The sequence below is a fragment of the Amphiprion ocellaris genome, chromosome 6 (assembly GCF_022539595.1).
Source record: "Amphiprion ocellaris isolate individual 3 ecotype Okinawa chromosome 6, ASM2253959v1, whole genome shotgun sequence".
NCBI lineage: Eukaryota > Metazoa > Chordata > Actinopteri > Pomacentridae > Amphiprion > Amphiprion ocellaris.
In genome coordinates this window covers 21,059,926-21,076,335 of record NC_072771.1, presented here as the reverse complement: position 1 = coordinate 21,076,335, position 16,410 = coordinate 21,059,926, and the positions used below count along the sequence as shown (strand labels likewise).

Sequence of the window (16,410 nt, the reverse complement as noted above, 5' to 3'; positions counted from 1 at the left end):
CAGAGTGCTGCTCTGCCTGTAGTATTCTGTCAACTCATCACTTTCTAAAGTCACTCATTCATAAATTAGACTGTGGTTTGGATTATGCAAAAGCAGTAGCAACAACTACCAAGCCCTTTAATGGTGCATTTTGACAGTCAACTACAATCTCGTTGTTTAATGTACCTGGACAGGGGTATTGTTTTAGGCAAAGTCTGTGAGCATATGAATAGGGTAATTTACCTGGCAAAGTGCAATACACAACCTCTACTCATCAAACAGAGCAAATGGTGAGAAATTATAGAAAGAAAAGAGGGAAAGTTATTACATAAAAACAGCACAAAACGTAAGCAGTAGTACAAGCAGATAAGAGCAATGACAGAAATCAACCAACAATTTTACATGTAATTTGACACTGAAATTTCAAAACTGAGGTGAGTCAGGATAAAAAGATCTCAGTAATGACTACAGTGCAGATGCTGTTAAATTTCTCCATACCTAGTTGGGGAACAGTGGCAAGGGTCGTGATGAGTACTGCTGACGTTATGTTGACCAGGAAGAACTCCTGCAACTCTGGAATGTCGTCCTAATAAAACAAGAAGCCGTAAATTCAATATTAAAACAAATCCACTTCAAGAAAAAGAGAAGAAGAGTTCATATTGGTTGACATTCTATATAACTTTGTCATCTTGCTGAATCTAGTTAACATTGCAATTCCAGAAAATGATGCAGACACACCTACTAGCAAAAAGAAGAAAGTAAAAAATACAAATGATGAAGCACGGTCACATAATGATGTGTTAAAAACAGTCTTGTTGAGTTTGATGTACCCACAAATAGGAGAACAGAAGACAGACATAGATTTTACCTCTAGTATGGTGACAGGGATGGCAACTTTAGTCTGACCGTCCTGAAGGCTCACAGAACCAGTACCAGAGATGAAGTCTAGTCCTGGCTCAGCAAGAGCTCCCTCGATCTTGGACAGGTTTTGCATAGAACCTCGTATAACCTCATAGGTGATATTCACTGCTCCTGTACACAAACAGTTAGATATAATATCAGTTACAAAGGACTACAATGCTTGCAAAGCTTAACAGATGGAATCAAATAATCAAAAGGGAAGAGGCTTTTAGTATTCACACTTATCCTACTGACCGGAGTCTCCAAACTCTCTTTTGACCCAGATGTTTATAATTTGGTCCCGTTCCTCTGTGGACAGAGATGTCTGGTCAATTGTCAACAGTCCATGGGGCTCATCGCTGGTGTCCACAGTCAGCACTGCCTCACTGCCTTGAACGTCCAGGACAGCATGGCCTGTCACCACAACCCCTTTGTGGAAGTCACAGAAATATTAATTAGTTTAAGACTGCTAACAAGGGTTACTTTTGTTTTTGTGATTTCTTTCTGCACAATAACCAACCAAAAAGTTACGAAGAGCAACTTATTACCGAAAGTTTGTATGTTGGACAAGGTAACTTTATATTCTTCTCTGTCCTCTGGCGTGGCATCATTAAGAAGCTCCACGACTATGGTTTCATTTAATTTTCCCTGTAAGAGACACACCACGAATCAATAATCACTGCTGAAGATACAAAATTACAGATGTACCACTTAAACTACTCTATTAGCTGAAGAACAACAGCTAACATGCTGATCTGTGTCAAAGCATGCATCTCCATGAAGTGTAATAAATGAGTTTAACCACCATCCCAGAAAATCTACTCAGTCTACTATGCGCATTCGTATCCTTAACTCATCTGCTTCAGCTGTAACGTACTTTGGATAATCTTCTGTTGCTTTCAAAAATATAAACAAAAGTGATTTGACATTTACCTCAGTAAAGAAAAGTGTCCCTGAGGTTTGGGTGAAGGTCCGATGTACAAGGGCTCCTTGTATAGTCCAGTCCACAGTGACATTACCCAGACCTGGAGCTGTTCTCAGCACTAATAAGGACAGTCTCTCACCTGTAGTTTGAGTTGTAATATAGAATCAAAACAACCAGAAAGAGCTGCTGAATACATGAACTATCCCTAAGCTTTCAATGAGTCCAGTGCGTGTTCGTAGGTAAAAACAAAAACTCAAAATTCAAATCTAGGTTTTAACAGATGGGTATATTTCTGGACTTACAGTGAGAATTACTTTTCTTCTACAATAGATGACAGTAGAGGTGATTCAACATCTCTAACTGTCTGGAGCATTCCAACGCTGATGCATATATAATTTCAAAATAATTACAACCACAGTGTCCACCTGTTGCTGCATGCTGCCAGTATTAGGAATGCTATCCTGCATTCTTGCATAATTAGAACACATCTCCAGTGTTGGGAGGGTAGTGTTGCCAAAATTCTTCCTGGATGTTTGAAAGCTGCTAAGTCCCTGAAGAATTACAGACTTAGTGCGATGAGTCAAATCTTTATACTTGCTGACATCATTTGTACTGAAACACTTACACCTATTCCTTTACCAAAGAGCAGCAAGAAGAAGTGCAACAAGACACAGATCATTGGCATGCCATCCATGCACGGTCAGAAAACCCCAGACATAGCATTAGATTATCCACAGCAGAACAGATAATCAGACAAAGAAGATTTGATTCATCGTACGGAGTCTATCATTTCTGCAGCAGTTGGATTGTATGAAATGGAGCAGACAAAGTGTTTAGCCATATATTCACATGAAACCATCAAATACAGATACCCACCTTCTCTGGCGACAACAGAACGTGATGCCGAATGGAATCCAATAATCCCAGCCACATTATCATTAGCCAATATCACTATGGTTACAGTGTTTGAGCTGGGCAGGATTCGACTTCCTCCTTCTGTATGAACAAGACCGATCTTGAGGCTCTCATTATCCTCTGGTTCAGTATCATCTCTGATTACTATCTCTATTGTCTTCTTCAGGTCACCTGTAGACAGAGAGGAAAAAGTACAGGAACGCTGTTTAAGTGCACATGCCAATGTTCTTTTAATTCTCATCACAACTGGCTCATCGGAACAAGAACCCTAAGACACTCTGGATCAGTGATTACTCTAGATCAGGTGGTTGTCACATATAATTATTTCTGATTATTAAGAACGGCATGTACCATCAAAAACTAGTGTTCCTCCAGTCCCAGTAAAGTCAACGTTTCGTGTGGCCATTCCTCCAACAAATCTCCACTCAACCGTGACAGTTCCCTGATTCCCTCCTCTTCTCTCTATAACCAGGGGCACCACAACCATTGGCTCTTCTCGAACCTCCAGGTAGAGGCCGTCATTTGTAGCATTGGGACTAAGGCTGTAGATCAAAAAGATGCCAAATGCATCTCCATTCACCCCTATGATGACAACAGCTGTGTCTGGCTGACCGATTGAAGGCAGGTCCTCCTGAGGCACGGTCAAATCTATCAGCTCTACCTTCAAACAACACACGATAAAACCAGTTCAATCATAAATATCTCAGACCAACACAAACTATATTCATATGATTGGATTTTACCTTTAAAATCTGTATGGAGAAGTTCTCATTCATTTCAGGGAATTCATCGGTTAAAATTGGGATGGTGAGGTTGGCAACTCCTGATCCATCATCCATAAAGGCACTTTGGGCACTCACAGGGGTAAAATCACTTTCTGCAACAGCCAGGGCACTGTACAAGACAGCAGCTGCAGTGCTGTTTTTTACATAAGTCATAACCTGAGATGCAGAGGTCAGCTGATCAGCCGCTGAAGTCACCCAAGTGCAGGATGGTGGGGTGACACTTGATGTTAGGGAGAAGGCCTGGCAGGTACGCTCCCTCAGACAAGCAGCAGCACATGCAGGCAGTGGGTCTCCCTGGCCGGTGATGTTAGCTGTAATAAGAGGGCCAGTGGCTGGAACACCTGGTTTTGGAAGGTTGTAGTACATCAACAGGCTCTGGTCATGAGCCTGGGCCCATTCAGAAATGTCAATCTCAGAGGTGCTGTAGATGATCTCCAAACGACCAAAGTGACCCCCTCTGGAATAACAATATATATATAATAATGGAAACGGTAGAGAAAACACAGCAGATAATAAAATGGGGTTTTATGTGAGCAGGACTATTATTAAAAATAGTATAATCATTACTAAAAACAATAACTACCTTCTGTGGACAGTAATATTCGCTAGATAAACTCCCTCCAATGGCTCCTGGACGCGGTAAACAGGCTGTTCAAAGTAAACTGTCCCATACGGGTTATCATTGGCAGGCACTGTTATGTCAACAGATGTATCAGCTCCCAAGTTTCCTCCGTTACTGGCACCAGTTAGTTCCACTTTAATTATCTAGAAAGGACAGGAAGAGTGCAACAAACATTACAACCAAAAACCACTTCAACAGATGTATCATTTTATATAATCACAATGACACTTCCACCTTTAGTTTCTTACCTCAGTGATTTCAGGTACATCGTCAGCTAAAATCTCCACTTTGAGGGTCTTCATTGTCTCTCCAGGTACAAATATCACTTCTCCTGATGTGGGTCTGATGTCCCCTTCTGCTAGCTTACCACTGACAGTGGCCTGCCATTGGACTGCCACTGTGCCAATAGTACCGGCATTACGCACGATAGGCAGTGAGACCTTAACAGAGTTAGATTCAGGCTCGTCTTCTGTCACTGGAAGAGCCTGGAAGACTAGACAGACATAAAATAAAAGAAGAACTTACTAAACAATTAGAAATAGATTAAAATAGTATGGAAAGAGTAACAAATATGCTAGAAAAAGTCTCCTAACCAAAGGCACCAAAAGGGTCATCGGAGGGGAGTATGGTGATGATGGCACGTGTGAGCTCCCCCAGAAGAGCTCCTCCGGTAGTTTGGTTGATCAGCTCAATGCGAAAGGTCTCCTCCAGCTCAGGGACCATATCATTAATGACATAGATGGGCACAGATTTACTGGACTCCCCCTCCAGGAGGACCACATCAGTTGAGGCTACGCTGTAGTCTTCACCTAGAAGATTACACACATGCACATATATACAGGGCCAGTCTCACAGACATACCATAAAGAGAAAGATTTAAGCTCATACTTCATATAAACAGTACTTACTGACTCTGGCAGTCAAAGGCACTGCTTTGAACTTGACGGACACATCAGCAAAAATCCCTCCTACACGTGTGACATTTATTATGGGACCCACATAGTGTTCTTCTACACTGACAGCCGGAGCCGACAGCTGGAGGACTCCAAAAGCATCGTCGCTGGCCTCCACTATCACCTGGGCTACAATGTCAGTCCTCAAACCCAGAGAAGGAGAACTGGAAACTGCAGGGGACAGTAACGGCAAAATTCAGTAAGTGTAGAATGGTTAAAGTATTATTACATCACAAACATTCTTTAGGTAATAACTTAGTGATAGTGTCAAAATCTTACTGATCCTCTGCTGCTCTCCTTGGATGAGTTGAGCACTGATCAACTTAACAAACACTGACTCATCTCTTTCTGGATCCTCATCATCCAGCACTCTAAGGGTGATGTTTGCCTCACTTTGATTGACCAAGAAGACAACAGAATTGAGGAGGGGAACAAAATCCCGCCCCTCGGTTGCTCGGCCCACTCCAGGAGTCCTGTAAGGTTCAGGATCTGCCTCATTTAGCGTCCCATACGTGACTTTTACCTAGATGAGTTAAAATGTAAAAATATCATATAGTGTGATACATCCATCCCTAGAATCATAAATGACTTACATTTCCTCAGCCCCTATTAAGTTTCTAAATCATCTACAGCTGCACTCACCTCACCCATCAGGCCCTTCTGCCGCAGGATGGTCAGAGAGACAGTTGAGTTCGCTTCAGGAAGTCGAACAGACCTTGTTGCATTTGCGAATATAAAAACACCATAAGGATCATCGCTGGCGAGTACAGTCAGAGTAGCAGATGTCTTGTTACCCAGACGACCGTGTGAGACGTTAACCAAAGACACAATGAAACTCTTGTCCAGCTCAGGGATCTCATCCTGGGCCACACGGACGATGATGTTCTCTGATGTCTGACCTACACCAAAGCTGATGTTTCCAGACCTGCTGAGGAGCTCCCCCTCAGAACTAGGATCAACTTCCCAGTACACAGTTACATTGGAGAGGTCACCAAAGGACCGATCCACCTGAGAGAGAACAAAAAATACACAGGATGTAGCATAATGATGAACAATCACTTTGAATTTCCTGATATCAAAACTATATATTGCACTGACCTGCAGGACCACTGAGTCGTGTCCATCCTCAGGTTCTGTTCCATTAACAGACAAGGATTCAGGACTGAATTGAAAGACTCCATGGGCATCATCAGATGCAGCGATCGTCACTGTGATGCGGGATGCAACTCCTAAGCTGGCTGCACAGAAAATTCCACGTGTGTTAGTATTAAGCAATATACTTCAGGTGCATTTCTAGAGGTTTTGGTTTGAAGGAAATGAAAAGTACTCATTGGTCAGAGAAGAGGAAAATCTAAATGTGATCACCTTTGACTGAAATAGCCCAACAATATTACACACTTTCTTACTATTAATACACAGTGTGTGGTGGTTATTTCACAACAGGTGATAGTAATACAATCTTAGAGTAAAATACTCTGGTATCTGAAAGTTCATGTCAACTGCTTTCCCTATTCGGCCTTGTGAAACTCTGTTTACTTTTCCCACATCCCTCTCTTTGAGCACTTCTCACGGGTGTCAGACTATAATGTAAATATCACACACATTAAAGCACACATGCATATGCACGCACACACCAACAGATGTGTGAGTGTGTGTGCATATGTGCTGAAGGTCAAGTGTGGGAATGGAGGAATGGGAAGTCAAGGAGGGGGATACTTACCACGGTGGCGATAGGATGGAAGGAGGAATTCATAGTCACTCTCCCCACTACCACTCCCTTCACTATGCAGAAAATGATCCACTGATGGATCACATATGAGGACCACAGAAGTGTCACACCAAGTTAGAATCACACCAGGAGAGTGAAGATTGAAGGGCAAATGGGAAGGAGTGCAGGTAGGTAGTCACATTTGTAGGTGTGGGGAAGCACACAGGAGCACCACACACAAAACACACAAAAACAGCAGCGCAGAATTCAGGGTCAGAGCAGCCCAATTAAAAAAGGGTTTCTAAATACAGTTTTCTAATAACTTTTTAATAAAAAAAACAAGAAACTGCAGGAAAAAAGTGCTGATCCGTGGCTTAAAATCAAAATGTGATTGAAAGAATAGCTGAAAGTTCTCACCTCCTCCATCAGCATTGTAGAGCTCCACTCTAAAAATCTTCTCCAGCTCAGGGACGGGATTGTCTACGATGGTCACGTTGATGAACTGTAACCTGTCTTTTGGACCAAAATCCAACATTCCCTCTGAATCCTGCCAGTGTTAAACAATGAAGACGTAGGGAACCATGAAAGCAGTCAAAATGTAGTTTATCTCTATCTGCTTGTTTTTTTTATTATTATTACATCATCAGTGTATATGCATGCATCAGTAAGATGACAGACATTAGTGTTAACTAACCTCATAGTCTTCTGGACTGGATGCTGTGAAGGGGGTTGTCCTGTATCCTACCATAATCCTTCCAAACGTGCCTTGTGCTCTGACTACCAGCAGATGAATCTGCCCGTCTTCCTCATTAACTGTGATGTGGGCTGGTTCTAATGCTGGAGAGATCATCACACCTTCCTCTGGAGGGCTCAGCCGAAACTGCAGCAGGCCTGGATCAGGGAAGGGTGTGTGTGTTTGTGTGGTGTGACAGAAATAAGAGGGAATGTAATGAGAAGGAACGGATAAGGAAGTAGGAAGAGAGGGAAGGAGGAGGGGGTAATGAACGCGTATGGAGACAGACAAGGAAAGCTGTCACTACAGAGTTTGAAAAATAGATTACACTGAAAGCACAACAATGCTGATCTTTAGGAATATGAATGAATACCATAGGGATGGTCGCTAGCAGTGACAGTGACAGTATTAACAGAGTTACTGGGGTCGATGCTTGCTCCGCTGGTGGGAGTGGAGCCTGGCTTGCCGTCACCAGACTCTGCTGACACCAGTGTGACCTGAAAGGACTCTGCTAACTCTGGGCAGTTATCATCCAACACCAACAGGTTCAGTACCTAACAGAAAGAAAGGCCAACAATAGTTTCATTTTCTAATCCATGTTGTACCCTTGAAAAATAGTCCTCATTCCAACCCATATTCAGGAGCTGATTTAGGATAGCTAATAATATTGCGATCTGTTTTTGCTAAATGTGGTAATAGTGTCGATCTTGAGTGCGCGGGAGTGAAGTAAACATCTGCTGGCACCGGTTAATTTGTTAGAAAATTTGCAACCACTAGGTGGGGCTGGTTATCAAGAAAGATTACAATTGGGTGACTGTAAAAGACTGCTGTTAAACTGGACATGTGGGATTTATTTCAAATCCATATACTGATGTGTACAGCATGCAGTAGTTCCTACACACTTGTTTGCACACAAGGCGTGACTGCACTCTTTGGCACGCTTGTCATTCCCCAGCTTGTAAGACACTCCTCACTCTCACACACACCTCAGAGCGCTGTCCAGGCATGAACAGCACAGCTCCAGTTGCATTAACGAAATCTTGATGGTCCGGTATGTCACAGTCCGAGCTGTCTAGTTGGGTAACAGAGTAGTTGACGTAAACATGGTCCAGAGATCCACGCATACGCTCAATCACACAAGAGATAGTGGAGCCTTCTTCAGCGGTCTATGAGGACATACAAGAGAATAAAAACATCAGTGAGTTCATCGGAGGATGTGATCAATACTAAATGCATCAAGTGTAGTCACCAACTGCCTTTTGCTGGCTTAATTTAGCCAGCCTTACCAAACAGCGTAATGACTGAATTTAATAACAACACACTAATAATGTGATTTACAGAGATGAGCACTGGATAGCCCACATGTCTGTACGACTTTTTATCCCCTGATGCTTCATGATGTAAAGAAGATCCTCTGGTTCTGATGGAATGCCTTCACCAGCCCTGCCACCTGTTGTACTGATGCAAACAAGGAACAAGATCTCCAGTTTCCAGTGATGGAACTCCTGATCCCCTTCCATAGGAATGCCCTCACTGACAGACCTGCTGCCGCCTCACCAGCTGTCGCTCTACCTGAGATGGGCCATAGGAGCCCACTCATCCAATCCATCTAAAAAGGGAGAGCATGCTCCCCCTGTTGCCAGCCATGGAGACTGATTAAATATGCAGCAGGACAGGGACTGACAAACCAATGGGCTTGAATTACACGTGTTTCTATGCATATGTTTACTGTGTAGACACAAGTGAGTGATGACAATGGCGACATTCTCTACTGTAATAAAGGTCGTGTAGATTGGGGGTTATTCTAAGGATTACAGGATTTATTTTTTTTTTGTCAAAACTATTGTGACTGACAGGTTCCTGCAGCTGGTTCACCAAGTAAACGCCACCAACTTAAACACACTTACATCAGGTATGCAGGCACCGGTGAATCCAAAGAGCCCATTGGCATTGTCGCTCTTCATGACTCGCAAAATTGCAGTGGGTCTAGGGAGGGGGAGGCGTGCTCCACCGCGCACGGACACCAACTGTAGATAGAACACCTCCTCTCCCTCTTCCTCATTATCGTCCCTGACCTCCACCACAAACGACTTCTTCCTCTCGTCTTGCCGGTAGCGCAGGTAACCTGAGATGTTACGCAGGTCCGTTTTAGCAGGCTGAGTGTGGAGCTCGTGGATGTGGCTGCGGTTCAGCTTGGTGTGGTACAAGCGAACATCCTGCAGAAGGCCAGTGTAGCGCTGCTCGCCCTCAAGATCGGATCCAATAAACACTGTACCAGGTCCTGGAGTATAAATGAAGAAAAACATTGTGCATATGCTAGATAAATAAAACTCAGTAATAACTCATATATTAACATAAAATAATTATTATTTTAACAACAAATAAGCCAAAATAACATGTAATGTGTGAGCTATACAAACATGAAAGGCTCCAGCACAATGTACAGGATATGATTTAAAAATATGCAAGAAAGACTGACAGCAGATTAGTGTGGTGTTTGATCACAAATTGCCATACTAACTTAAAAGCTTTCGTGTTTTTAAATTTTTTTTTAAGTTTTTTTCTGTTATGTAAATTTCCTCAAGTAAAAGTATGCATATTCTGTCTCTTAAACATTTGACAAGATTACATGTGCTGACCGAGTTTCAGTGCAACAGTCTAGCTTAAAAGCTCATTAGATATGTAACTCTCATTTCGAGAAAATAACAGCTTTTGTCACATAATTGAAACTACTATATGGTTTGCATTTCTTTCATAAAATAACACTAACGAAATTATTCTTGAGTTGATTTATTTCACCTGAGATTATATAAATAAATCCGTTGTTGCTTAAGATCTGGTGAGATCACAGCAACTGAACATAAACTGCATCAATTTCACATTAATTACTCATTATACTAATTTAGTTGTTCTGGTTGGAGCGTATTGAGACCACAAATAGAATCTTGATTAAAGCCACCAAATGCCTAGGTCCAGCTCCTTCTCATTACTCATTTATACACTTACACCTCCAGTGCCTATCACTTCCTCGACTTGTACAAAATAGGACAAATGCAGGAAATCTGCCACAGTGAACAAGTACAAAACCCTGACACAAAGCAATTCATCTGTGGACCGAATTACCAGTTAGCAGACAATAACACGACATGACTAATGATTATGTTTAAATCTGCTGTGACTGCACTTAGCCAAAGAGGCATCAGAATAATTCCCCTCTGGGAGCTCCTGGTCAAATACAGGCTATTGTCTCCATTAATTAGAGAAAAGAGGGAGAAAAGAAGATGCCGACTGATTCCCTTCAGCGGTAACAATGTCCAGCAGTGCGGACGCTAAGTGGTCACTCAAGCATTGTGGAGTCCCAGTGGCCCTGAACAATGAAGCGGCAGCTGAGAGGTAGGTGTGCGTGAAGGTGCACATGCATTTACATACAGTATGTGTAGAAGCTCCCATATATGAAAAATAATGTATATTTGGTATCTTTGGATAACATTTTGACATTGTGAAATTAATGTCAAAATAATTTTTAGACCAAATTAATTAAACACTGCAAGAATTAAAAAGAACAACAAAGCTTGAGTGCCAACACTGTTTTTCTATTTTAAAAAAGCAACAGTGTATGATACAATAGAAGTTTTTGAAGGACCATAGGTCAACTATAGTGTTGCAATTAGGCCAAATTTTGATACTCAAACCAAAGATGTATCGATAAACAAAAAATGTTGTGGGAAATGCTGAAAATGCTCAAATGTCATCACAATTCATGCTAAACATGGACAAAAAGCAGCAATTTTCACAATCTGAAAGTAACAGCAATACGTGGAATACGATAGATTCTCTATATGGAACAACCTAACCTGCTATTGTTCTATGTTTACTAAATATATGACAATCTTACCATCATTGATGCCCTCTCCTTTGATGCTCTTCAGCCCCCCAGGAATAGGACTCCCATCCAAGAAGAACTCAATAATACCATCATCCACTGTGATAATGATGTGTAACCACATGCTTTCTTCCACAAACTTCTCAGCAGTAGCCCAGGCCACCTGGGTATTGTTTGAACCTGTTACTGTATAATATAGCATCACCGTCACATGAGACTCATTGGTGTGGACCTTTACTCCATAATACAAGCTTCCATTGCTGGTTCCTTTGGACACTATGAAGCCGTCGGTGTCTGGTCTGGGCACCAGCCAAGCTGAGAAGGTGAAGTTGCCAATGGCAGCAGGCCCATCGTCAGGGGAGATGGTCCCATAAGCTCCTGGAAGCCCAGAGAAAAACCACGTGTCTGTGGCTGAGTGGTGTCTCCTAGCATGAGGTTTGAGCTCAACCTTATCTGGAAAGGAAGCTAGAAGGAGCAGGTCATCCATCAGAGGAAGGCCCTGTGGGAAGTGTCCAGAAACGATCTCCCAGCCAACTCGCACATCACCAAAAGTACCCTGCTGTCGGAGGATGGTGAAGGAAGTAACATCAGACATATCATCTTTAGAGAGTACGTCTTCAGCTACTTCTTGATCCAGGTTGCTGTCAGCGATGGCGAAGACACCAAATGGGTCATCATTGAAAGGGATAAGAACTGAGGCATTTAGAGAGGTGTTGGCCAGTCGTCCGCCCTTGCCAGGGAAACCACCTTTAAGACATTATGGACAAGAGTTGAAGAAACACAAGTTTACAAATTTACAATTGCCAGTGCTGAGATGTTATAGCTGATGGCTCACATAAAATGCCATGTTAAATTTTAGACCAGCTGAACTCACCTGAGATATTTACAAGTCTAAGGACAAAGTCCTCATTGAACTCTGGATCTTTATCTGAGATGGCCTCCAGGACAACAGGCTTGGTTTCTTCACCTGTAATGAATGTGATGGAGCCACTTGTGTTTGTAAACTCCTGGTTTTCTTCCAGAGAAGTCACTGAATCATTGGCAAACAGCTGCCAGAAGACTGTAACATTGCCAAAATGGCCCCTTGCACGTAGTACACTGCAACAGAAGAAAGGGCAAGAATAAAATTTTAAAAGGGCTTAAAATGATAGGAAAAGCCTTAAGAACTTTTTGCATTTTTTGCACATAGACAATTTGCATGAGAAACATAAACTGAAGACCTGCTCCTTACAAAAAGTTGTTGGTCTTGCCCTCCTCGACAGGTTTTTCTACAGATTCCAAGGAGAAGATCCCGTTGGCATCGTCATTGGCCTCAATCACCACAGTAGCGGTGTCTGCTCCGTAAACAACTGCATCGCCTGTATGTAGATGAATGTTATAAGGTTACATCAGACAGACAGACGGACGGACGGACGGACGGACGGACGGACGGACGGACGGACGGACGGACGGACGGACGGACAGACAGACAGACAGACAGACAGACAGACAGACAGACAGACAGACAGACAGACAGACAGACACATAGATAGACAGATAGACAGACAGATAGACAGATAGACAGATAGACAGACAGACAGACAGACAGACAGACAGACAGACAGACAGACAGACAGACAGACAGACAGATAGATAGATAGATAGATAGATAGATAGATAGATAGATAGATAGATAGATAGATAGATAGATAGATAGATAGATAGATAGATAGATAGACCACAGAGAGACTGACATGGATTGCACTGGCCATATTGTGATTGCCTTGCTAAATTTCATGCAACAGTGGGAGGCTGTCTCATTAACATAGCACATGATAACTACGGTAACCAAGCCCAGGAGTGCTTCTTATTCATGAAAAACCAGGGTGCAAAAATGAAGACTTTGTTTTAGCAGAGGAGTTAAACTAAACAACCACCATCATTACATTTTACAGCATTTTTAAAAAAAAAATGGAAAGAGGGTAGGAACTGGAATTACAGTGATATGACATTTTGCTGAAATAGCATTCACACAGCTGCAATAACCTCCAACCAGCACATACTTTAAGTTGCCAGTCTACGATTACACTGTAACAAACATGCAAATCTACTACGATTAAGCAGGCAAGATACAGAAATGTCAAGGTCCTAATATGAGTTTTTTTGACTCTAACATCAGGGTTGCTGACTTTTGACACAATCCCTGCCAGGACAGTCTTGTGACATAAACTGGAGGCTAACCCGTACTCAACTCTACTCCATGTCAATCAATCAGCAGAAAGAGGTCAGTGGAGTGGCTGCCCTTTGTGTCTGAGGATGTCTGGAGTCTGATAATTAAGGTTCTGCTGGGGCCCACTGGCCTTTCACTCCCATCAATGAAACACAATACTAGGATTAGGAGAACCTTCAGCTTAGCTGCTCCTCTTTGCACATCCACAACTTGCATCAAGACAAGAAGGAATAAACAGAGGAGAAGGTGTTGATGTTAATTTCAGATCAGGCATTATTGCTAGATTTGTCTATTATGAACGGAATTAAAAATGAGAAATGCATTGGACCTTATAATATACAGTGCACTCTTTAAGTCACTTGTTTAAAATGAAGTCTATACTCACCTGTGGCGTTGTAAAGAACGATGTAAAAAGGCTCATCAGTCTCCGGTATGTCGTCATCTTCAACAGCCACAGAGATGTTCTTTGTCCATTCACCCACGTCATACACCAGCAATGTGTCGTTACTCAGCAGAGTAAGGTCATCTGGTGATGCGTCACCGTAGTCCACTCGGTACATAACTGTGACCATGAAGTCTGCTCGCCCTGCCCTCACAACAGTAAAGTTGGCCACCCCGCCTTCCTGAAGTCGCACAATGGTAGGTTCTGAGGTGCACATGACAGGTTGGAGGAAACAGAAAGATGTCAGAGAGAAGAGGAGTGGATGGTTGTAATTATAATATATCAATATATTATATCAGTCATACAGTTGATGCTTCATATACAAACACTGACCAGCGAAGTAAATGGGGTCGTCATTCTTATTAATCACTAAATTGGCATTGCGTATGCCTCCCAGTCTTGCTCCGCCTGTAGCATTTAACAACGTGATGGTGAAGTTCTCCATTTCTTCTGGGATCTTAAATATAAAAATTAGAAATTTAAATTCAAAACAAATAATGTAATTCCGTTGTGAACTACATGCATTTCTGAGTGTAGTTTGTACCTCGTCGGGTAGAGAGAAGAGAGTGAGGTTTTTCAGGTACTCCCCCTCCTTGAAGGTGATGTTTCCGTGGAGAGGGCTGATATCTCCAGACATCGATGGCTCCAAGATCCACGAAACAGACACTTCTTCAAAGTGACCCCTGTTCCTCACTACAGGGAACACAGCTGACAGAGAATACACAGAGATTATCTATTTAGATACTGACTTCTCAGTAAATTGTGTTGTCATGCACTTCTCCTTTGATGTTTCCTTCAATACAGACTGAAATTTTTGGTACATAAAAATAATAATTTTGTCTCAGAAAAACTTTATAGGATTTTTATTGTACAATCCCATGCATGTTTGTTTGCTAACGTGGGTGACACATTAACACTAGAGGCTGAGAAGCTTAATTTTGTAGAAAATATTGTGCTCTACAAGATAACCAAAGTTTATTTTTTCTGCATTAACGCTTTCTTTTGCATTACACAAAAAACACAAGTGGCACAGTTCTTGTTTTCATTAACAAGTACATTAAAATCAACTTCCTCACACAAACCAAAGTTGTGTGTGATTCACTCCAATTAGGTCCATTTTAAGTGTCAATGAGAGGCCACTTGACATGGACAAGTATCACTATTATCTAAAGGACTGTTACTTCAAAGTACCCTGGTGCATCGTGCTGCCTTTGCTCTCATTGATGGCCACTGTCAGTCCCGATTGGATGAACTCAATGACCCCAAAGGGGTCATCATTCTTCCGTACTGTGATGTTGACCTCCCTGCGGTTGCCTAGACGACTGGGTGGAGCGCTGTAGCTACTAAGCACCACAGAGAAAGTCTCGTCCAGCTGTATGAACACACATATACACAGATTTGCACACACAAACACACAGTTTTAATGTTTTGTTTTTTTTAAAGTCAGGTTTAAAGCATAAACTTTATAGCCTGCTGTAGGAAATACCACATTTGATTTAAGCAGTATGTAGAACAGATGTAGGCAAATGAAAACCTGCTGAGTAAGCCTGCCTTGTTTCAAAACAAGCTTGCAAAATTCCTAAATGTTTCAGTGCTATCGGAGTTATTTCATTTTGTAGGGAAGGAAATAACATAAATTTCAAAAAATGAAACAAATTCAGCAAAACTTTTTATCTAATCTTCTTATCACTAGTAGTAATAAAAATAATAGTCTCTATGTTCTTACCTCAGGAACCCCATCAGGCCTTGCCACCAGAGCCACCTCCACCTCTCGCTCCCCTGGTTTAAACTCCAGGATGCCTATAGCACCATAGAATTCACTGCTGCCTGAAGGCTTCATTTCATATTGTACCAGCTGTTTCAGAAGTTGTCCCTGTGCTCTGACCACAAGCAGCTCCACAGCCTCGCCCTCCTAGATTTAAAGGGTACAAATGTCATGAGGCTGGAGAGAAATTAAGGTTGATAACAATATTCTGTGCTTAACTCCCAAAACCACCTTGAAATGTCCACCTCTCAAAACATCAGCAAATTCCCACTCAGAGCTTCAAAACTGTGAGGCAAAAAATAACAAAAGTGGCCTCTCTGGATAAGAGACACCTGGGAGAAGTTTGAAATAACGTAAGTCTTCTTGTTATATTCCAAGGTCAGAGAGAGGTCTGAAAAACTCTGATAATATGGCAGTCAACACTTACTGTAAACCTGTTTGAAAAGTGTTGTTAAAATTGTCAGCTGCAGCTCTGCTAAATTTGATTCACTAGAAAGGAAGCACAACAATGCAGCACACACTTTAATCCTAGAAGTACTAGGGGCAGGATGCATTTAATACCAGATACGTCCTGGTGTCTTTACAGGGAGC

General features: G+C 42.1%; 1 protein-coding gene across 1 annotated transcript in view; it reads right to left on the bottom strand.

Annotated features, from left to right (window-relative positions):
- adgrv1 (adhesion G protein-coupled receptor V1) overlaps positions 1–16,410 on the bottom strand; it is a 117,210-nt gene that overhangs the window by 76,916 nt on the left and 23,884 nt on the right. The window contains 29 exon segments of the mRNA XM_055011477.1: positions 478–565; positions 848–1,011; positions 1,135–1,308; positions 1,428–1,527; positions 1,813–1,943; positions 2,681–2,890; positions 3,071–3,380; positions 3,463–3,961; positions 4,088–4,269; positions 4,375–4,619; positions 4,720–4,935; positions 5,035–5,250; positions 5,359–5,602; positions 5,722–6,087; positions 6,178–6,317; positions 6,800–6,880; positions 7,205–7,334; positions 7,482–7,678; positions 7,894–8,074; positions 8,507–8,686; positions 9,428–9,801; positions 11,416–12,150; positions 12,278–12,501; positions 12,635–12,761; positions 13,998–14,258; positions 14,388–14,511; positions 14,599–14,762; positions 15,246–15,426; positions 15,781–15,966. Of these exon segments, the coding sequence (XP_054867452.1) occupies positions 478–565; positions 848–1,011; positions 1,135–1,308; positions 1,428–1,527; positions 1,813–1,943; positions 2,681–2,890; positions 3,071–3,380; positions 3,463–3,961; positions 4,088–4,269; positions 4,375–4,619; positions 4,720–4,935; positions 5,035–5,250; positions 5,359–5,602; positions 5,722–6,087; positions 6,178–6,317; positions 6,800–6,880; positions 7,205–7,334; positions 7,482–7,678; positions 7,894–8,074; positions 8,507–8,686; positions 9,428–9,801; positions 11,416–12,150; positions 12,278–12,501; positions 12,635–12,761; positions 13,998–14,258; positions 14,388–14,511; positions 14,599–14,762; positions 15,246–15,426; positions 15,781–15,966 (6,430 nt within the window).